The sequence below is a fragment of the Girardinichthys multiradiatus genome, chromosome 19, assembly GCF_021462225.1.
Source record: "Girardinichthys multiradiatus isolate DD_20200921_A chromosome 19, DD_fGirMul_XY1, whole genome shotgun sequence".
Taxonomy (NCBI): domain Eukaryota; kingdom Metazoa; phylum Chordata; class Actinopteri; order Cyprinodontiformes; family Goodeidae; genus Girardinichthys; species Girardinichthys multiradiatus.
This window is the reverse complement of record NC_061811.1, coordinates 12,883,879-12,905,560: the sequence shown is the minus strand read 5'-3', so window position 1 is coordinate 12,905,560 and position 21,682 is coordinate 12,883,879. Positions and strand designations below refer to the sequence as shown.

General features: G+C 38.7%; 2 protein-coding genes across 4 annotated transcripts; one reads left to right on the top strand and one right to left on the bottom strand.

The window, feature by feature from the left end:
• The first annotated feature begins 12 nt into the window (after positions 1-12).
• LOC124884855 lies at positions 13-3,663 on the top strand. 3 transcript variants are annotated; one of them, XM_047392873.1, is made up of 3 exons: positions 13-164; positions 986-2,221; positions 3,394-3,663. In XM_047392873.1, the coding sequence occupies exons 2-3, from the start codon at positions 1,016-1,018 to the stop codon at positions 3,436-3,438; spliced, it is 1,251 nt and encodes a 416-aa protein (XP_047248829.1). In that variant the 5' UTR covers positions 13-164; positions 986-1,015; the 3' UTR covers positions 3,439-3,663. The 3 variants fall into 3 exon arrangements, with proteins under 3 accessions (XP_047248829.1, XP_047248827.1, XP_047248828.1); XM_047392871.1 differs by lacking the exon at positions 13-164 and adding an exon at positions 319-434; XM_047392872.1 differs by lacking the exon at positions 13-164 and adding an exon at positions 319-434 and having other exon boundaries at positions 986-2,249.
• LOC124884854 (serine/threonine-protein kinase Nek9) lies at positions 3,659-20,034 on the bottom strand. The gene is made up of 23 exons (XM_047392870.1): positions 19,287-20,034; positions 17,423-17,600; positions 17,299-17,354; positions 17,147-17,217; positions 15,935-16,040; positions 15,672-15,803; positions 15,461-15,571; positions 15,283-15,347; positions 15,127-15,177; positions 14,848-15,040; positions 14,606-14,750; positions 14,316-14,516; positions 9,110-9,156; positions 8,840-9,001; positions 8,646-8,754; positions 8,390-8,551; positions 8,091-8,258; positions 7,957-8,010; positions 7,689-7,876; positions 6,637-6,795; positions 6,420-6,515; positions 6,282-6,335; positions 3,659-5,356 (listed from the first exon to the last, which is right to left on the bottom strand). Exons 1-23 carry the CDS (start codon positions 19,470-19,472, stop codon positions 5,174-5,176), a joined length of 2,877 nt encoding a protein of 958 aa, XP_047248826.1. The 5' UTR covers positions 19,473-20,034; the 3' UTR covers positions 3,659-5,173.
• Between the last annotated feature and the right edge of the window lie 1,648 nt (positions 20,035-21,682).

The window sequence follows — 21,682 nt, the reverse complement described above, 5'->3', positions numbered from 1 at the left end:
GTGAAAGACCAATCAGAGAGACGCCTGGTTTCTAGGCAACACATGTAAACGTTGAAGAATGACTTTGGTATTTAGGCTAGAAAGGAAATACAAAAAGCGGACATATCTCCAACTTATACATGTTCTTAGATTGAAACATATGTTAATGTTGGATATTTTAACTGGTAAGTAAATAGATCATATTTCCTCAACATCGCTTTAAACCGGGAATAACGTTCCTCCGGGAAGGAGGACCGAACGGTTTGGTTTTCCACGTTGTTTATACTTTCCGTTTTTTTTAAATCTATAAATTTAACTGTATTTCCGTTTAGGTGTCTTGTGGAATTCATATCTAAGTTTGCTTAGTTTTTCAGTGATAGTGTGCCTTACTTTGAAACTTTAAATTTTATCAGTGTTAAACTGGTAATTACCTGTATTGCTAAAAAATGGTGCAAGTGAGTATGGATATTCTTTAATCTACACCATTGCATTGCATCTCTGGCGGCTTGTTCAGGGTTATTGTTCCCTCAACCCCAACCTCAAGTGTTTTGCAGCCTCTAACAGGTTTTCTTCCAGGGTGACTTTAGATTGACTTCCATCCATTTTACGATCAATTTTGGGATTTTTATTTTGTCAGCAAGTTTAACCATGAATCCTTTACCTTTTACTTCACTGTTATGTGCTGCGTTGTGTGGGTCTGTCACATACAATCCCAATAACATTGAAAATTGTGGTTGTAACATTAGAAAATGTGAAAAAGTTTAAGGGTAATTTTACAAGACACTGTACATTATGTAACTGTTAAGCATATAAGGTTTATAATTTGTTCTGTGTTCTTTATTTTGTTTTGTTTTTACCGTGTCCTGTCTGGCAACACTCTGGGGAATGTTGGAGCCAAAATATTCCAGAATTCTTAGTAGAACTCTGTTGTAAATCCATTTGGGTCCGGAGCCTTTGTATTGTGTTATTGTGTTCTAATAAAATTTATTTTTTGATGTACTTACAGAAACCTCTGGTGAGAAATACCTTGAACAAGATGCTTAACGACGATGAACATTGGAGCAATCTGACAAGAGTGCCCGATTTTCAAAAGCAGTGCTGCTGTGGAGGTGCACAGAGTGGTGTTGTCTCTAAGAAGAAAGCAGATGGAGTGGATCATCCATTTCCAAACAAGCCTGTAATCCACAGACGGCCACATAAGACACAAGTTCCTCTTGGTTTGGATGGTTTTGACAAAATTTGTATTTCAACACAACAAAGAGGTGATTTTTTGCCCAAAGAATATCATGCTGATGTCACCAGAAAGACCACAGAATCAAGGAAATCCTCCCAAAGAATTTCCGGTGGTGTGCTGGGAATGGCCAGAGCAATTCATGCCAAAGAGCTAATACTGCTGGAGAAGCTGGGGAAGGTTGAGAAAAAAATAAGGCAAACAAACCAGAGGGACAGTGCAGACACAGAAACAGGTGATGTGTTCAAGAGCAGAGAGGAGAGGCAACACAGCAGAGAAAGCAAACGGGAAACAGCTCAAAGAGCCAGGATGTCTGACTATGAGGACATGGCAGAAGCAGGCTGGCATGACGACTTTACAATACCCACAAATAAAGAAGAACCCGGGACTGAAGACAGAATGAGGAATACATATGAAGTACAGAAGGTCAGATGGCAAGTCAGTCAGCAAGTGAACAGCATACACAATAAACCAAGACTCCAGAATGCAAATGAGCCACTCAGAAGAAAAAATGGAGGTGAAAAAAGTTACAAAATGTGGGGAAAAAAGGATGAAAATTACAATGAACAAAACAAGGCCTATCTGGAAAACACAACTTTGACAAGAGAAAAGAAATGCAAAGAAAAACCACATAAGAATGCCATAAATTCAGATGATAAACAGAATATACAACAGAAGAGTCTTCACAAACCTGTTCAAAGAATGGCCACAGAAACCCAAAGAAGTGCGGAAAGAAAACTGTCTACAGAACGAGCTCCAGTATTTGTTTCTAATTTTTCTCAGAGAAGCATAGAGCAACAACAGGCAGAGCTTGCGATCAGTGACAACTTCCCGCTTCTTCCCTGCACAATCTGCAACAGAATGTTTAGAAGTGACAGACTGGAGACACATGTCCAGATCTGTAAAAAACTGAAAAGACCTCGTCCAGTTTATAACATGTCTGCTCATAGGATAAAAGGAACAAGTTTAGAGGAGTACTTTGGAACTCACACCAGAAGCGAAAGTCCAGAGGTAGGCCTGTGATGTTTCACTTTTACAGGTACCAGCTTAAACATCTACTGATGCTTAGAAGATTTCTAATACTAGGTCCAGAATATGTTTGAAAAGTTGAAGGCTTTTACAGGTACATCTCAATAGATTAGGATGTTGTCCTTATCGAAAAATGTGTTTATTTCAGTGATTCAACTCAAAACGTTTCACTTATACACTATATATAAGGTGATATTTCAAGCAAATATTTCTGTTCATTTTTATAGTCTATAAACAGATACATCTTAAGAAATTGGAATATCGTAATAACGTCATTATTTTTTTCTCACTCATTTCAAATTTATATTGATTCATTACGTAGAGTGAAATATTTCAAGCCTTAATTTCTTGTAATTTTGACCATTATCCTCCGACAGAACCAAAAAAATCAGTGTCTCAGAAAATTAGGACATTGTGAAAAAGTTAAATATTGGAAACTCATGGTGTCCCACACTAATCAGTGCAAAGGTCTCCTGAGCCTCTAAATGGTCTCTTGGTCAGTAAGCTACACAATCATAGGGAAGACAGTCATATACCTCCACAAGGAGGGTAAGCCACAAAAGGCTGTTGCTAAAATAACTGGCAGAGAGTGTCAAACGCAGGTATATAAATGTAAAGTTGAGTGGAAGGACAATGTGTCAGAAAAAGGTAAACAGGCAACAGAGATAACTGCAACCTTGAGAAGATTGTGAAGCCAAGCTCATTCGAGTTTAGAGGAAATTCATAAGACTTGGGCTGCAGCTGGGGAAGGTGAAGAGCCACCACACACAGATGTATGCAGGACACTGGCTACAGCTGTCATACCTGTTGTGTTAATCTACACCTGAATCAGAGATACTGTCAAATGTGTCTCACGTGGGATAGGGAGAGAAAGAACTGGCCTATTGCTTAGTGTTGCAAGAAGTACATTTAACATTTCATAAATAAAAAAAAACAAGCTGCAACTAGAGGGAGAGTGAAGAGGCACATGATCCAAGATACTTCAGGTCCACTGTGAAGTTCGATAACTGCACCATGTTTAGGTGCTCTAATTAATGCAGATTATGTCATTGGATTGGGTCAACAGTCACGTAGCTAAGATCTGATGTAAGAGGAATTGTAAATATTTAATGCAAATACTATAGTTAAAAAGGTGCAGTGTGTGTTTTCGTCAGGTTGCAACAAGAAAGAAACGACAGAATCACAGGGGAAAGATATGACCTCTGAAAGGGTCAACTCCCGGCTGGAAAATAAAGGTCAAGATGGTCCAAACAAAATATGGAGCTTTAGACATCTTACTATCACATGGCCCCATCCCAAATAACTCTGTTGAACAACGTATTGTCTTATTATTACAGTGTGAATCCTTCAGTGTTCAAGGAATTTTCCTTTCCTCGTAAGAATGTGAAAACTCTTAATGTAAAAAATAAATGTTCACAATTTTATGCGCCTGTGTTTTATTTCTGACATTGTACACGAAACACAAAGCAACAGAGTGTTGATGAAATATAAGTGGACAGAACCAACAACAGACAAAACAGTTGAACTACAGACAAAATGTAAAAGGCTATAACAATCAAATAAAACCTCTCACCTAAGGCACAGTATCGTCATATTTGCAGTCTTTCCAAAATCCATTGTTTTGCTGCAGCTTACTGCATAGAAATGCTGCAAGTGTACATTGCAGAAAGCTTCCATCCCCATGGGTTGGGGTTTGATTAACTTTGCAGCCATAGAAACGGTCCTGGTCATGAAGTTTCACAACAAAAAGTTCCCCTCAACATTTCCAAAGGTGTGAGATAAAGTGCTCCAAGTAAACAAAAACACTCAAAAAGAAAAAGAGGCATTTTTATAAATCTAGAAACACTACATATCTACTGTAGAACGGAAGTAAATCTTTGGCATTATTAAGACAATATTGTAGTAAGCAAGGTGGTAGTCAGCTGCTGAAATGGCAAGGAAAGGACAAAAAAAGGAAAAAAAGTCTGAATGGTAAAATTATTCAATTTAGAGCAAGACAGTGACCCAAAATATCCGACAAAATCACCTGTTGTTTAACCTGCAAACAGGTGAAAGTCTTCCACCATCTCCAGAGGAATAAAATGGAGGTGCCTTTAACATCTGGAGAGTGGTGGACCTGCTGTTCAGCTACACACAGACTCCATAAATGTAAATAGCAAATCCAAACTTCCCCAAATAAAATAAAAAATACCGAAAACCTAAATAACACAGTTGTGCCTTTATAAATGATGCAGAAAAAGTTACAATACATATTCAGAAAGTACAAAAGAGAAATAGACTTGAAAAGCAAAAAAGGAAAATAATCTTGTAGCATGGTCAGCTGTAATATAAATGTTACAAGGACCACACATAATAAAGCTTAAAGAAACTGTTCAAGTGTTCATAACTCCCAAGGTAAACGGACACATGCTGCATTTAATAAGCTCTCAAGAGGTGAAAACATGTTGCAAAAATAAATCAGTAGTTCTGTGTTTCACACAATTGTTTTTAAAACAGAACATGCAAGTTTTTTAAGATATATATATCTAACTGAAAGGCAAGATGTTAAATACATTTACTGATAATCCAGCACAGTGAAAGTATGTGAATCCAAAGAAAACTGTGTTCCCACTGATGCTGCAAACATACAAGCTGCACACCTTCTGGCGTGGGACTATTATATGAAAAACCACTAACATTTGAGTCAGAGCTAACTGGAGACTCAGTGCTGAAACCATTAAAAGGCAGAGATAACATCCAGACTGCAGCACAACTCTGGGGTCAGATTGTCTCTCGCTGGTCTAAGGTTTGGTGGATCATGCTGAATCCAGCCAACATTTCAATCTGCAGAAATTAGCTACATCACTGCACCCAGGAGGAAACGTGCATGTCATACATATTACTTATGTAAAACCATATCATCATATAACATCGCCCTGGTGACTGGTTTCATTTTCACACGCTGGCTCCAGCAGATCTGCCCCCATGATTTGTGAATCCAGACCTTCTCCCTCTTCCTCCTTTGCTTGTCATAGTCTCAGGGCGACGGTTTCCATTTCTGTCTCGTTCTTTTTCTTGCAGTGTGGAGCGATTGATTGCTGCCCAGAGCTTTTCATTTTCCTTCTGCTGCTCCCTGATCTGGAAACGGCAAACATATACAGTTGGAAATCTTATTCAAGCCCCACAGCTGATTAGGTTTATCTGCAAAAAACTAGCAACTGTTTGCAATATAGAAATCAAAACTAATACTACAAATGAGTTCTAAAACAATGAACATAAAATGCCACTCTTAATAACCAATGCATTCTCCAAATGCAACCTCCTCATGCTAAGAATGGCCCTTTTGAAAATGTTCCTCACAGGCAGCACGACATTTTATCGCCGGATTTTCTAATAGTTGATTAAATCGACCTAATCCTCCAAACACTGTAGGTTTCTAGTCCCAGAGAAAGCTAAACAGTCCGAGAGCATCACTGGGCCACCACAGTGCTCCACTGTACATGGTGTATGCTTCATTCTTTCCCCTTCATTCATACTTCTGATCCATTTGCCTAAAAGGTTTCAGTGTTCATTCATTCCACTCCCAAATAGAATCCTAAAACCGCCTTGGTTTATTCATATAATTGTATGCACCTGGAAGTGATTTTTTTAGCTCCTGAGTAAGTAGTGTTGTATATCTTGTTGTTTAGGCATTGAGCCCTTATGTGTTTAGTTAGAGCCTGTGGTTTGTTATGCTTTTTCTTGTTTGTGCAAGGCAATTTTAGATACGTTGTATTTGAGATATTCTGTCCCAAACATACCTGATGCAACTAATAAAGCTCTTGATCGCCTCAGGTGTGCTGATGCCACGTCTGATTTACAAATGTGTGCTCTATGAGGCATTCCATTCAGAGGGATGAATCATTTTGAGTTTGCAGTAGTCTCTTTGTTTGACACCAGAACAATTTTGAATTTTGCCAATAAACCTACTTTGCAGTGGATGTTGAATCATTTTAGATGCAACTGTACACTTACTGTTGCTTATGTTCAATGCAGAAAAATCCGGTGGAGAAAAAACAATTACCTGCTTTTCAAGCATTTCGATCCTCTGCTCTTGATGGGCAAGTGATTCTCTCAGCTGTAAAATGAGCGTAAATGTCATCCATCCTTTGGGGGGAACTAAATAGATTGACTTGCACTGATGACTGAGTAAATGTTATACCTGAGCCACCTCATTGCTTGCTTTGCAGCATGCCCCATTTTCTCCTTTTGTGCCCCCATCCAAACATTTCACTTTATCACAGCTCATTCGTCTTGTCTGCAAAATCAAAAAAATAATAATCATCTTTAGTTTCGTACAGTTTCAAAAACAGTATTGTGAAAAAAGATAAAATCAGGGATTTATGTTTGCAATAGGAAAAAAAAAGAGGGTACATTACCGCCATTTCGGTCTCACTGCTGACAGCTTCTGCTGCAGCCTTGAGCTCTTTCAGCTCTTCAAACGGCTGAGTTGCACTTTTAGAAAAGGAGGAGAGCTGGCCATGAACAGACTGTTCACACCCTTCTGGCATTGGGATGAACTCTGCATCCTCAAGCTCCTGTTGGGTGAGAATTAGAGTGAATTAGAGTGACCTATAACCACATACAGGTATTTCATTTGCTGATTTATTCTTGTGATTTCTTAGTCTTCTGTATTTTATTAGGGCAAACCTGAGATAAAGAAATTTCAGAGGTTAAGCAGAATAAGACAATTTTTCGGTGTAATTAGCCCTGACTGGAGACTCAGAAATGTAAACATCCCCTCATTTTCTGAGTGACTGCACAACATGTAAGTGCTACTTGCTACTTGGTTGTGTTTACAATAATACTCTTAACGTGCTGTTGCCCACTGAAGTAACAGCATCTATGTGGTAAAGTGTTTAAAAACAAATAAAAATAATTTTTTTGAAGGAAACTGTATTTTTGTACAGATATGTATTTGACATGTCAAGACATCTGTGGTTAATTTAGGGCAGTGGAGAGTGAGAGAGAGCTACACTTTCAGCAAATAACAGGAAGGCTGAACAGACTACAGCAAAGTTGATGTTTAATCCTTATGAGCTTTCATCTTGTCTATCGTGGAGGATCCTGAATGTGGAAAGGACCTACATTCTCTGGAGATGTCACATGGGGACTGCCGTTTTAGTACTGCTAGCTGCGCTAACTATGCTAATTGCCAATTTAAGATGTTGAAGACAGTCTAAAATGTGAATGCTGTATCCCCTATGTTTTAAAATATAAGTAAAACCCTGTTTCATAACAACTGCTCTATTGTAGTAAGATATCACTACTGCCTCTAGTATAATTAACAAATGACTGCTTGCAGTTAGGCTAGAGAAATGCTGTTTAACATATTTTTATATTTTAGTTCTTACATGGAAATAATTATCGGAAGACAAAAAAAAGCCGAGATCAAAGACAATATTTTGATTGGTGCTGCTCTATAGCAAACCTTTCTAAGCCACAGAGGACAAGAACTGTCCCCGGTCTGGTTTCCAAATGTCATCATTGGTGCTTCTGTGAGGTCTTCCTCTGTGTTAACTTCTCGAGTACCCCCAAGACTACCATTGCGACATTCTGTCTCAGATCCAGGATCCATGTTCAGATCCTCCATTGAAGCTGAAGTCTCCTGGCCAAGCCCTTATTGTAAATAAAATTATATGTAGCCATGAGGCCATTCAAAAGATCACTATTCATGTCTGATAGTAAAGAGGTCATACCAATTGATATTCCACTGCTGTTTGAACGGATGGTCTTCGAGTTGAGCACCTTTTCTAGAAATTAGTAAAAAGGAAAATAAATGATTCGTCTGTTTTAGCGAAGCAGTGTTTTGAATGTGTTTCTAGTACCTTACCCATTATGATAATGGTATGCCAGCCACGGCAGGAGAGGTCGGGTACATGGTGAAGGGAACCAAATATTGGCCTTGGCATAGCAGGGCAAACCTCAGAACCAAATCCTTTGTCTGCAGGCATACCAAGTCTCCCATTTCCTGCATTTCCCCATGCAAAGATCTGATTGTCTGCAAGGGGAAAAATAGTGCAACACACCTGTGACCCAGAAATCTGATGCAAGGTGTCTCAAAGCTTAACATAAAATTTTTATTAGGTCTAGATAACAGCTGCTGTATTTTCTACAGAAGACTTTTCTCACCTTCAGTGGCTGCAATGGTGAATCCATCTCCACTAGACACTTTGTTTACTGTCTTCCCTCCAAATGGTCCAACAAGGACCTGGACGCTTTGGTGTCGCTTAAAGTCCTTTACGCCTAGCTGCCCGTACTTGTTGCAACCAAAAGTGATCAGGCGACCTCGTTCTACAATGCCGGAGTACAAACATAGTAAAACTTGTTTAAAAATGTAAGAAATTCTACTTACAATAGAGAGAACATCTGTGTGTCTTTGCTGTACCATCAATAGCAGCTGTATGGGTCTTCCCCGGGGCTATGACTTGGATTTTGAAACGCGACAGTTGTTTGACTAAGGTCAGTGTGGTGATGTATGGTATCCCCTGGTAAGCCTGGTAAGTAGTAATAAGGAAGTTTATGAACATAGCTGTATCATCTTAAGCCTACTGTTACAGAGATGTAAGTACAGCTTAGTACCTCTCCAGGGAGGTTTTTGATACCAGAGATGCCCTGGTTCAACCCAAGCTTGTTGAAATCATTGTTTCCACATGCTAAGACTTTGCCCATCTCTGTCAGAAAGAAGGTTCCATCGCTGCCACACGATACCGAAGAAATGCTTGCACCTCTAGGAACTTCCACCTAAAAAGTGCACATGACCCCAGATGTTAAGACACACAAACAATGATTCTGTTCACTGGGATATAAAAAAAAAAAAAAAAAAAAAACACCAAGTGGGAAGAGTCTTACTTTCATTGGAGAAGAGAAATCATCCTCACACTCAAGGCCAAGACGCCCTGCGGCAGTTAACCAAAAGACATTAATATATGGTACTTCATGTTTTTTTAAAAATGCTTTAAAACCAAACAAGCCAATTAAATATAAAGATAACACACTGAAGAGAATTGTGTCTCCACCTTGTGGCTACAGCACTACAAACAATATACCAGATGCTGGTTACAAGTTTTTCCCCAATTTTGTTACCCTACAATCACAAAATTGAATGCATGTTTTTAATATTTTATGAGACAGCCCAACTCAAAGTAGAGCACAGCTGTGAATTGGAAGAAGTATAGTTTTATTTTAACAATAAAAATTAAAAAAATATGGTGTACATTTGTGTTCAGCACACTGAGATACTTAGTAGAACCACCTCTCACTGCCATTGCAGCTGTAAGTCCCCTGCAGTATCTACCAGGTTTGTACACGTAGAGAGTGAAGTTTTTGTCAGTTCTTCTCTGCAAAATGGCTCAAGCTCAGTCTTGCTTCAAATGCTCTGTTGGACTTAGGTGTGGACTTTGGCTAGGACATTCTAACACATCAATATGCTTTGCATATTTCATGGTAGCTCCAGCTGTATGTTTAGAGTTTCTAAGATTGTCTTTCAGAATTTCCCTGCATTTAGCAAATTCATTTTTACACCAACTCTGATTGGCCTCTCTGTCCCTGCTGAAGAAAAGCATCCCCACAGTATGACCCTGCAACCAACATGTTTCACTCTGGGGGTGGTGTGTTCAAGCTGATGTGCAGTGTTAGTTCTTTTGCCACACATAACATTTTGCTTGGGGAGAAAAAGTTTAACTTTTCTCTTATTTGACCAGATCACCAGATCAGATTGGCAAAGATTTTGGGGAAAACCTGGTCTGATCCGGAGAGACGGCATACATCCCACTTTGGATGGAGCAGCTCTTCTTTCTAGGAATCTGGCCGAATTTATTAGTTCTCCAAAACTCTGACAACCCAGGGTTCAGACCAGGAAGCAGGGTCGTAGTTTAACACTCCTCCCTGCAGCTTCTGTACTGCTACCCACCCATTACCCTATTAAGACAGTGTCTCGCCCACGGCCAAAATTGAATAGATTAAAAACTAATCTAAAAAGGAGGAAATCATGAAAATTTCATTTAAAAAAAACACAACTCAGACTGAAAAGAAAAATAAAACAATTAAATGTGGCCTACTGAACATAAGATCTCTCTCTTCAAAGACTTTACTAGTTAGTGACCTGATTTGTGAAAATCAGATTGATTTATTTTGTCTCACAGGTACCTGGTTTCAGCAACAGGATTATGTTACTATAAATGAGTCAACTCCTACTAATTAAATTTTCACATTCCTCGAAATACTGGGCGAGGAGGAGGAGTAGCAACCATCTTTCAGTCCGATTTATTGATTAGTCCCAGACCAATCAATAGCTACAATTCTTTTGAATATTTAATCCTTAGTTTTCCTCATCCAAATTGCAAAGCTTCTGTTTGTTGTTTTATACCGTCCACCAGACCCTTACTCTCAATTTTTAGATCAGTTTTCAGACCTTTTATCTGATTTAGTGTTAAATACAGATAACGTTAATATAGTGGGGGATTTTAACATTCATGTAGACGCTGAAAGTGATAGCCTAAATATAGCGTTTAATGCTATCTTAGACTCAATTGGCTTTGCTCAAAACATTAACAAACCTACCCACCTTTGTCTTCATTCTCTGGACCTTGTGCTGACATATGGCATTGAGTGTAAAGAAATACCAATATTTTCTCATAACCCTGTCCTGTCTGACCATTTCTTAATAACATTTGAGTTTAATTTAACCGAGTACTCCACACCTGAAAGAAAATTTCATTATAGTAGATCATTATCAGACGATGCTGTAACAACCTTTAAAGAATCTGTTCCACTTTTAATTTCCTCATTATCACAAACGCACAGTGGACGGAAATAATTCTGTTTCTGCCCCTTCACAAATTTATTCTTTTGTTCATAGTGTTTCTTCATCATTGCGTGATGCATTAGACAATGCAGCCCCATTGAAAAAGAAGGTAATCATTCATAGGAGGCTAGCTCCTTGGTTTAATTTAGATCTGCGTACTTTAAAGCACAATGTTAGAAAATTGGAGAGAAAATGGCACTCTACACACCTAGAAGATTCCTACTTAATCTGGAAAAATAGCCTACTGTTGTATAAAAAGACACTTCACCAAGCTAGAACAGCTCATTTCTCATAATTAATAGAAGAGAACAAGAATAATCCTAGGTTTCTCTTTAGTACAGTTGCTAAACTTACACAGAGTCATAGCTCTGTTGAGCCATCCATTCCCTTAGCTCTTAGCAGTCATGACTTTATGGGATTCTTCTTAAATAAAATTGATTCTATTAAAAATTAAATCTTTGACATACTCCCGAAGATGATTACTTCATCCTCAGCAAGTGAGACAACATTGGAAATAACTGTAGAACCTGATTTGTGTTTGGACTGTGTTGATCCTGTGGAGCTTCCTGAGTTATCAGAAATATTAGCTTCATCTAAACCTTCAACTTGTATATTAGACCCAATCCCAACCAAATTATTTAAGGAAGTGTTCACTCTGATTACCAGCCCCATTTTAGATATGATTAATCTATCTTTAGTAAATGGATATGTACCACAGGCTTTTAAGGTAGCTCTAATTAAACCTTTGCTTAAGAAACCTTCCCTTGATCGAGATGACTTGAAAAATTACAGACCTATATCCAATCTTCCATTCTTATCTAAAATTCTTGAGAAAATAGTTGCTAATCAAATGTGTGAACATTTACACAGGAATGACCTGTTTGAAGAGTTTCAGTCAGGTTTCAGAGCTCATCATAGCACTGAAACAGCTCTGCTGAAAGTCACTAATGATATTCTTAAGGCCTCAGATAATGGACTTGTGTCTGTACTGGTTCTGTTAGATCTCAGTGCTGCATTTGATACAGTCGATCACAATATTCTCTTAGAAAGGCTGGAATATTCTGTAGGGATCAGGGGAACAGCGCTAGGCTGGTTTAAATCTTATCTGTCTGACAGATTCCGGTTTGTTCATGTAAATGATAAATCATCTTTAAACTCCAGGGTTCATTGTGGAGTACCACAGGGTTCAGTACTTGGGCCAATTCTCGTTACTATATATATGCTTCCAATAGGTAAAATTATCAGGCAGCATAGGATAAATTTTCACTGTTATGCTGATGACACTCAGCTTTACTTATCCATGAATCCTGATGAACCCAACCAGTTAGATGGACTACAAGCATGTCTTGAAGACATAAAAACTTGGATGACTTTAAATTTTCTGCTTCTAAATTCAGACAAGACAAAAGTTGTCGTCTTTGGACCGGAGTATTTAAAAAAGAAACTGCTTAGTCAATCACTTAACCTGGATGGCATTAAATTGACCTCCGATAATAAAGTAAAAAAACCTTGGTGTTATTTTTGACCAGGACATGTCATTTAAATCCCATATTAAACAGGTTTCTAGGAGTTCCTTCTATCACCTCAGTAATATTGCCATAATTAGAAATATCCTATCTAGGAGTGACGCTGAAAAACTAGTCCATGCATTTGTTACTTCAAGGTAGGTTTACTAGTGGTTCCTAGAGTCTCTAGAAGCAAAATGGGAGGCAAATCCTTTAGTTATCGGCCTCCTCTCCTGTAGAACCAGCTCCCAGTTTTAGTCCGTGAGGCTGACACCCTGTCTACTTTTAAGGCTAGGCTTAAAACTTTCCTTTTTGATAAAGCTTATAGTGGCTTAGGTTAGCTATCTCTGTAGTTATGCTGCTATAGGCTTAGGCTGCTGGAGAACATAATGACCACTTTCACTCTCTGCTACGTTCTCAAACTACTCTCCGATTTTGCATTATTTGCTGTCATTTCAGCTTTTAACTTTATGTTCTCTCTCTTTTCTCTTCCTAGAAGCTACACCTGGCCTGACTCTGTATCTGCCTATGACACCTTCCTGGAGGGGGGCATCGTCCAAGCTTCTGCTGTCAACAACTTATTGTTCACCTTCTACTTATGATACACTTAGCCCTGTCTTTAAGTGTTTAACCCTACTTTTCTTGTAGACATAGCTACTGACTGAACTTTTACTATGACTAACTCTATGTGTTCTTTTTCAGACTCTAAACTTGAAAACTGGCTCAGAGTTTATCTGTTCTTTCTTTCTAGGTGAAACGACTAAAGGAGCTACATCCATTAACATTTACTTTTCCTTCCCACAGAAAGAACTCCTGGATCAGTGCTTCTTTGTGTCCCTGCTCTGTTCTCTCAAACCCCCAGTCGGTCGTGGCAGATGGCCGCTCACACTGAGCCTGGTTCTGCTGGAGGTTTCTTCCTGTTAAAAGGGAGTTTTTCTTCTCCACTGTCACTACATGCATGCTCAGTATGAGGGATTGCTGCAAAGTCAACGCCAATGACTGTCCACTGTCTCTACATGCTCATCCAGGAGGAGTGAATGTTGCAAGTCTCTGACTGGCGACCTGTCCAGGGTGTGCCCCGCCTCCCGCCCATAGACTGCTGGAGATAGCCACCAGCTTCTATGGAAGAAGCGGTATAGAAAATGAAATGAATTGAATCACCCTCTTCCTTTTGTGTGCTCTACATGGGTTATGGCAAACTGCAAATAGGACTTTTTAGGACTTGATTTAAACAGTTTTCTTTTTGGTGAAAAAAGAACACTTCTATAAAGGCCCGATTGGTAGAATGGGCAACTTCACTTTCATTTTATTTGTTTGCTTAAGTACATTGATGCAGACAAAGGCTGATTTCCATTGTTAGTCTCCCTGTCAGACCAAAAAAAACAAGCAATAAATTAAAAAAAACATAGTAGCCCTAGAAGTAAACTATTAGTACTGCTTCCAACAAATTCTTCCACCTGAGCTGGGTCTCTATGCAGCTCTTCTAAAATTACCATAGGCTTCTTGATTGCTTCTTTGATTAATGCTCTCCTTTCTCACCCTGTAAGTTTAGACAGATACCAGTGTCTTGGTAGGTTTGCAGCTGTACCATATTCTTTCCATTTTCAAATGATGGATTGAATTTGAAAAACCATATTTTTTCTTTTACTTTACAACTATGCACTACTTTCTGTTGAGCTATAAGACAAAATGTTACATGCTATATAATCGGCACAAAACACTAACACAAAACAGCAGACCTACGTACCATACTCTCCACAGCCCCACGAGTAGATGCCACCATTCTGAGTCAGCACCACAACGTGGTTGTCGCCGCAGGAAACCTGGCGGACATGGCGCTCCTCAAAAAACTCCAGAAGCACTGGCTCCAAAATTTCCATGCCCATCTTTCCCTCAACACCAATGCAGCCATAATAGTCTGACCCAAACATGTAGAGCTGGTCTTCGTCTGCAAAGGAAGCAGGAACATTTTTAACGGAAAACTTTTACACTTGGGGACAACTGTTTCGGTATGTGTTGAAAGTATTTCTAACCCACCCGTTAAACAGGCAGTGAAGTCGGCCCCACATGCAACCTGCCGGATTGCCTTCCCCTGAAGCTTCTCCACCCTCTTCGGCTGACGGTAAGACGCCTGGTCCCCGTGCCCCAGCTGGCCCACCATCTTTGCTCCACCTTGCACATTCTAAGGATGCAAAAAGAGCATTTATATGCAAAGAAAAAAAAAAAAAAAGGCCAACAATATTTCAATATCTGGTTTACGGTGAATGATTGATGCATACCGCCCATGTATACAGCTCCTTTTCCACAGACACCACTGCAAAGTGGTTCTCTCCTGCACACACGTGTTGGGCACTGCTCCCAGCTTTAAACGAGTCTAGCTTCTGTGGGGTGAATTTTCCTCCTCCCCAATAATAAACCTCCCTTGATCGTGTTGTCACCACGGCAACAGGAGTTTCACTCACTGTGCTCAACCTAGAAAAACAAAAATACACAGGTAGTGGTCATAAATGATGACAGGGAGGCTTTTAGAACATTTAACACGCTGTATGTCAACTTACTTTGATTTCTTCATTGCTGAATTCAGCATAACAACTCGCTCCTCAAGCTCCCTAACAAAAAGACAAATATGTGGATGAATAATTCATTTTTGCAAGCAGAATCATTTACTACAGATAAGCTTGTAAAGGGCTGTAAATATCCGTGTCCACATCTACCGTCGGCAGCAGGAGATAAAGGGCTGGTCCAGGATTTCATCAGCTGTAGGCCTATTTGCAGGATCCTGCAATACAAACATCACGATTATCAAAGAGGCACTGTTTTTAGTAAAAACAGCAAAAAACTGTTTATCATTAGTGATGATTCAGAATAAGACTGATTATTCCTCTCACTCACTTGATTTAGGCACTCGTACACCAACTTGATCAGTCCACTCGCATAAATATCAGTGTCTACATCCATAGTCCAGTTTCCTTGGACGATTTTCACACAGAGGTTCAAAGGGTTCTATATAGACACAAAAAAACAGAGAGAAAGTAGTGGGAAATTAGTTGATGCAAAAATGCATTTATTGTGCAAGAAGTCACAATAAACCAGTGAAACCCACCGTGGCATCAAAAGTCTTTTTAAGAGTCAAGACTTCAAAAAGAACACAGCCCATGGCCCAAATGTCTGATTTGAAGTTGTACTTTGAACCCTGGCACAGTTCAGGTGACATGTAATACGGAGTTCCCACACACTGGAAATACCATGAAGAAGAAGGAGGTAAGAAAGAGTCCATCATGCGGTGTTTGTTTTAATAATAGAAGTAAATGGTGAATGCACAATACAGACAAACTGTTAAATGTTTAAGAACTGTGGGGGACTAACTGTCTCTGCCATTGAAAACTCAGAATCTAGCTTCTTTGCAAGGCCGTAATCTCCCAGCTTCATGAGGTTGGTCTTCGTTAGGAAAATATTCAGAGTTTTGATGTCTCTAAAGGAAAAATAGACCAAATCACCATAAATCAGTCATCTCCAGTTCTTTGCAAAAATATTCACACCTATCAAACTTTTTCTACATTTTGTCACGTCACAACTACAAACCTTAAGGTATCATAATTGGGATTTTATGCAACAAACCAAACAAAGTAGAGCTTTACTTATAACTAAAAGGAAAATGATGCATGGTTTTCAAAAGGTTTCAGAAAAAAAACCCTTAAAAATATCGTGATCATTTGTATTTTACCCCTCTTTAGTCTGATAACCCTTTGTCTCCAGTAGTCACCAATTAAATGAATAAAATCCATTCATGCATCTGTGCGTAATTTAATATCCATATAAATGCTGCTGTTCTGTGAAGGACTCAGGTGCTTGTCAGAGAACATAAGTGAACAAACAGCAACATGAGTTTTAAGCACAGTTTAATTATGAAACAATATCCCAAACTTAGGGGATCCATTGGAGCACTGTTCAATCTATCTTCTAAAAATGGAAAGAGAATGGCAAACAACGAAAAGAACGAAAAGATATAGGACAGGAAACAAACATGAACACGTTTCCTGTAACAATTCCTTAAATTATGCAATTCATTAAAAAATACTTAGGACAAAATCTTCTTTCTCATTTCTTCACTTATTTTTTTATAACTTCATCTTGTACAACCACCTAATTCTTTTTCCTATGCGGTTATCTGTTTGATAGCGGGCGGTTGCCCAACATGCCTCTGTTAAACTAACTGTGATGGAGAAAAAAGGAGATAATGTCAGCAATAACTTTGCAGAAATATGTATTTCTGAGTAATGAAACAGCTTTACCAGCAGATATAATCAGTTTGTTATTGGAGCCACTGAATGACCTTTTGCGGCAAAAATGGTTTTCAAAAACCAGGTTTTTCCTTCAACTTCACAGCTCTGTGCCACTTTGTGTTGGTCTATCACATAAAATCCCATTGCAATGCAAAACTGTGGTTGTAACAAGACAACACAGGAAAAGGTTCAAGCAATCCGAATCATTTTGCGAGGCACTGTGCTCAAGGTTTTTAAGAGGGCAGTGTTTCAAACAAACACATGACCTGCAAGATCCTTTCAGTAAACATCTTACCGGTGTATCACCCCAGCCTTGTGAATGTAGGCCACTGCTGAGGCGATTTGGTACAAGTACCATATAACAATCTGTCGAAACATTTTAGAGATTAGTAACACCATCACGAATATCTGTGTTTAAAACAAACAGACAAAAATATGAACTTGTACCTCTTCGGAGAAACGTTTCCCGCTCTGCTGGATGATTTTGTCATTCAGATTACCTCCTGTGGGGACACAGCTATTTAGGATTCTTCTTCCAAACTAATGGACCATCAGAACTTTGTTTCCTTACCATTGCAATACTCCATCTCGATTAACAGAGTGTTTTTATCCATGAAGTGATTGAAGTAAGCAATGATGTTGTTGTGCTCCAGCATGGAGAGGATGCTTATTTCATTCGTGACATCTCTGCGTGTCTTCTCTGAGAGCGAGTTCAGTTCCACCTCCTTCCACACAACCAGGGAGTTGTCCTGGGAACAGTGCATAATAATAGAAAACGACTAAAACAAATGCTGTTGTTATCCAAGTTGTTTGGCTGATTACTCAATGAGTGCAGAATATGACCCACAAGAAATATGAGGGGATGTATCCATGAATATCTGACTAAAAAAAAAATTATAAAAATATTTAGGGCTACAGAGATATATTTCGTTATATTCAGTGACTTCCAACAAAAGCTACTGATAAAGTCCAACTCTGCTTAACTGTTTGGGGCACTTTAGTGATGCTAAATGTGACAATCAAGGAGTTATTCAGATTCTCAGGAAATAAATTACATGATCTTCTATTCTCCTGCAGACTTGAACACAAATACTGAACAGTGCAATGAAAACATGTACCCTTTAGCAGATTTCTTGTTTTTGCTTTTTTGACAAAGGTAACCTGGGTAAAAGTAAAAATCTTTTTTTAATTCAGCATTTCAGAAAAACAGCATAATTCAGTCAAACATGGGGGTGGTAGTGTGATGGTAGGACTTGGATGACTTGTAATAACTGATGGAACCATGAATTCTGTTCTCTACCAGAAAATCCTGAAGGTGAATACCCGGCCATCAGTTTGTCATCTCTAACTCAAGCACACTTGGCTAATGCAGCAGGACAATGATCCAAGACGCACAAGCAAGTTCACCTTTAATTAGGAGTCACTAGGAGTGGCCTAGTCAAAGTCTGGACCTAAATCCGATACTGTGGTAGAATCTCGAAGCTGTCATATAGCTGGATTAAATTTATGTTAAAAAACGAATAACATCTGCTATTTTATGGTAATATTTGGAAATCCATATATTAACTTGTAATGTGCCAGATTTATGATTAACACATGGACTTTCTGTTTGCCATTTTTAGGCTTTGTGTATTAGACAACAAAACTGAGAGATGAGTACAGAGGATGTTCTAAATCTTACTTATCCTAATTGTGTTTATAGTCTCAAAACTGACACACATTTAGAAAATTGAAAAGAGGCATGGGGTTTAATCTCTCAGTAGGCCAAAATGGTCTCCTCTGACTAGAGCACTTTCATCCACAAGTTTGCTGTGTCCCTTACATAGCTGGTGGCAAACTGCAAACAGGATTTCCTTACGGACTTCTATCAACAGTGGCTTTCTTCTTACCATCAGTCCGTGTAGGTAAGATTCATGAGGTGCATGACTGTAAACAGAATCTTCCACCTAGGATGTAGATATCTCCAGAGGTGGACCTCTTGGCTGTTTCTCTGATTAATCCGTCCTTGCAGGGACATCAATTTTCACATGATGGCATGAACAGTGAGATGTTTAAAACTATGAATTTATTAAATTTCCAGTGTGTACGAATGCTCTTCAGCAAACCACTGTGGCCCTTACAGAACAGCTGCATTTATACTGAGATTAGATTACACAGGTGGACTCTGCAAAGAAATTGTTGCACTGACTTTTATTTAGGTGTATCAGAGTAAAGGGGTTGACTAGTCCTGCACACCACATTTTTAGATATTTAACTACTGAACCATAAACCCTTCCCCCTAGTTCACAATTATAAACTACAATAAAGTTTATTAAAGTTCGTGACTTTAAATTGACATAATGTGAAGACATGTCAGGTGAAAAAATACTTTTGTAAGACTATGTCCTCCGTGCCTTCTACACATTGGTGTAAATTTGTTCTGATAACCTACTTACCTCTGTTCTTCTGTACAGAGTAGCTTCACCAAACGCCCCCTTTCCGAGGATCCTGATAGGAATGTAATGCAACTTCTCCTCTTCGCCACTAAATGTGCCTGAAGCTGATCGCTCGCTGACCACAGAACCGCTGCCCAAATCAGAATTTAGCGAGTCGAAATGTCTCTCATAGTCCTCCAGAGACATTTCTGCTCAAGGATTTGTCAACTACAGACAGAGAGGTGGAAAAAAAAACCGACAAGGCCTAACGACAACACTTTATAAAACACCTATACCAAAGTGCGCACGCATGAACCATGTTAGTCCTTTCGACCAGAAGAAACAGCTGCGAAACTAAAAAGCACGACCAGATTCCTCCAAGCCCGCATGTAACACACACCGCCACAAATAGATATCGCGGCAAAGTGACTGCAACTACAGTAGCTACACAAATATCAAGTGCGACACATTAAAGCGAAGAAGCGCTGATAACTTTTCTCTCGACTTTCAAAGTAAAATGTCCCCGTTTTAAACGAGATGCGGAGGATTTTTATGACGAAAATCCCAAAAGCTAACTTCCGGTTAAGTTTAGCTTCTGTTCAAACGGCTAGCTTGATTTGGCTAATCGGTTAGCAAGAAAGGCAACCTTCAACTGAAATAAACATGTTCCTATTCTACTCTAAGAAGACAATTTTACATGTCAAATTTCAAAAGTTGAAGAGTATTTAAGTTTAACTATCTCAGAATACAGAGCAACAAAACAATGACAGCTACAGCGTCACTTCCCAAAGCACAACACCGGAAACGCTCTCTTTGTCAGACAGCAGTAAAGAAAAAAATGCAAGGGCTTATTTGATTTTCATTTTAAAATACAAAATATTACATTTTAATAATTTTTTGTAGTCAGAAAACGCATAAGTTGAAATATAGGACTGATTTTCTTTTATATTTGACATAATTAAAAGAAAATCGTTGAATGAGAGAGAAACAAATCTATTTTTTCACATTTAGACAGGCACCTATTCTGTAAGCATCGTAATGTGACTGTAGGTGGCGCTGTGTCTTCAGTACAACTCAAAGGTGTCGTCCCAACTATGGTTGCACCACAGATGTATATAACAAAATCACTGATGCAAAAGTATTTATATGTACTAATAGGGAAATGTAGGCAGCGTAGTATAGGGTGATAAAATAGCTGTTCTGCTTATTACACATGTATAAATGTGTGTCGTATACAATGTATAAAATACATTATGTAAAACTGAGAAGCAAATGTTCACAATGCTAAAGGCCATTCATATAAAATTTGTGTATTTGCACCTGTATGCATATTTTTTACAGTATTTTTAGGGGAAGTGCACAGTACGTTAAAACTTGTGCTCCTATTGGAGTTTTTCTTTAGGACATTGAAAGTGGATCATCAATGATGGGTATCAGAAACAGATTTAAGCCCTGCGAGCGGAGGAGACAAACTAGCAGTCCAACATGTCAGCATTAGATGAAACAGAAATGTTTCTTTTCGTGTTGTCTTTGTGTACAATATAGTAATGTATCTGGTGAGACATAAATAATTTGTTTATTTCTTGTGGCAAACGCCCTCATAGAAGGATTTTTCTTCAACTAGGCCTGTTATTTCTTTTAGACCGAGTCCTCTACTGTGTGGAAGAACTGGCACAAAAGAGAAGACTGCATCAAAGGCGGAGCTGATCTTGCTCTGATTGATAACCAGCAGAAACAGGTGGGATGAGAAAAACCACAGACTACAAGCTTTTGTTTTCAAGTGCTAAAAGGAGGCAGAAACATTTATTGGTGTATTCTTTAAATTCATTTATTTGCAATCCCCGTATAGACGTTTAAAAAGCTGTCACATAAATTCATCTCTTACTTTAGTACCCTAATGTCACATTGAAAAAAAAACATTAAATCTTTAATTTGAATATATTCATTCAGTGGGAAAAAATCCAACATTTAGAAATAATAGATTTTAGCTAAATCATTAGTGGCACATTTGTTTGTAAAATAAAAAAATCTTTAAAATACATATAAGTTATGTATGTTAAGTGTTTATTTATATTTACTTTACATTTTTAAGTTGATCAGCATTTTTTTGGAGCTTCTAACTAGTGATCCATGGCCTTCTCTTTTCCTGAGTAGAAATATAATGTCTCTAGACCGGATGAGGATGCATATGCAGTCATATTCCTGTCAGGAAGGGACAGAGCAGATGGTACTTCTTGAGGAAGCGTAGGTCTTTTGGTGTTTGCAGCAAGATGCTGCATATCTTCTATAAGTCTGTTGTGGAAAGTGTGATCTCTTCTGCCATCATCTACTGGGGAAGCAGCATCAGAGCCAGGGACTTATAAAAGCTCAACAAGCTAATAAAGAAGGCTGGATCTGTTCTGGGGACTCCTCTGGAA

Excerpts from the sequence above, each read along its gene's own strand:
- LOC124884855 (XM_047392871.1), top strand. Across the intron at positions 2,222-3,393 it reads CCAGAAGCGAAAGTCCAGAG|GTTGCAACAAGAAAGAAACG; the intron begins GTAGGCCTGTGA and ends TGTTTTCGTCAG.
- LOC124884854 (XM_047392870.1), bottom strand. The coding sequence starts at position 19,472 with ATGTCTCTGGAGGACTATGAGAGACATTTCGACTCGCTAAATTCTGAT. Across the intron at positions 15,804-15,934 it reads AGTTTTCAATGGCAGAGACA|TGTGTGGGAACTCCGTATTA; the intron begins GTTAGTCCCCCA and ends TGGTATTTCCAG. Across the intron at positions 8,755-8,839 it reads TCAAAAACCTCCCTGGAGAG|GCTTACCAGGGGATACCATA; the intron begins GTACTAAGCTGT and ends ACTACTTACCAG.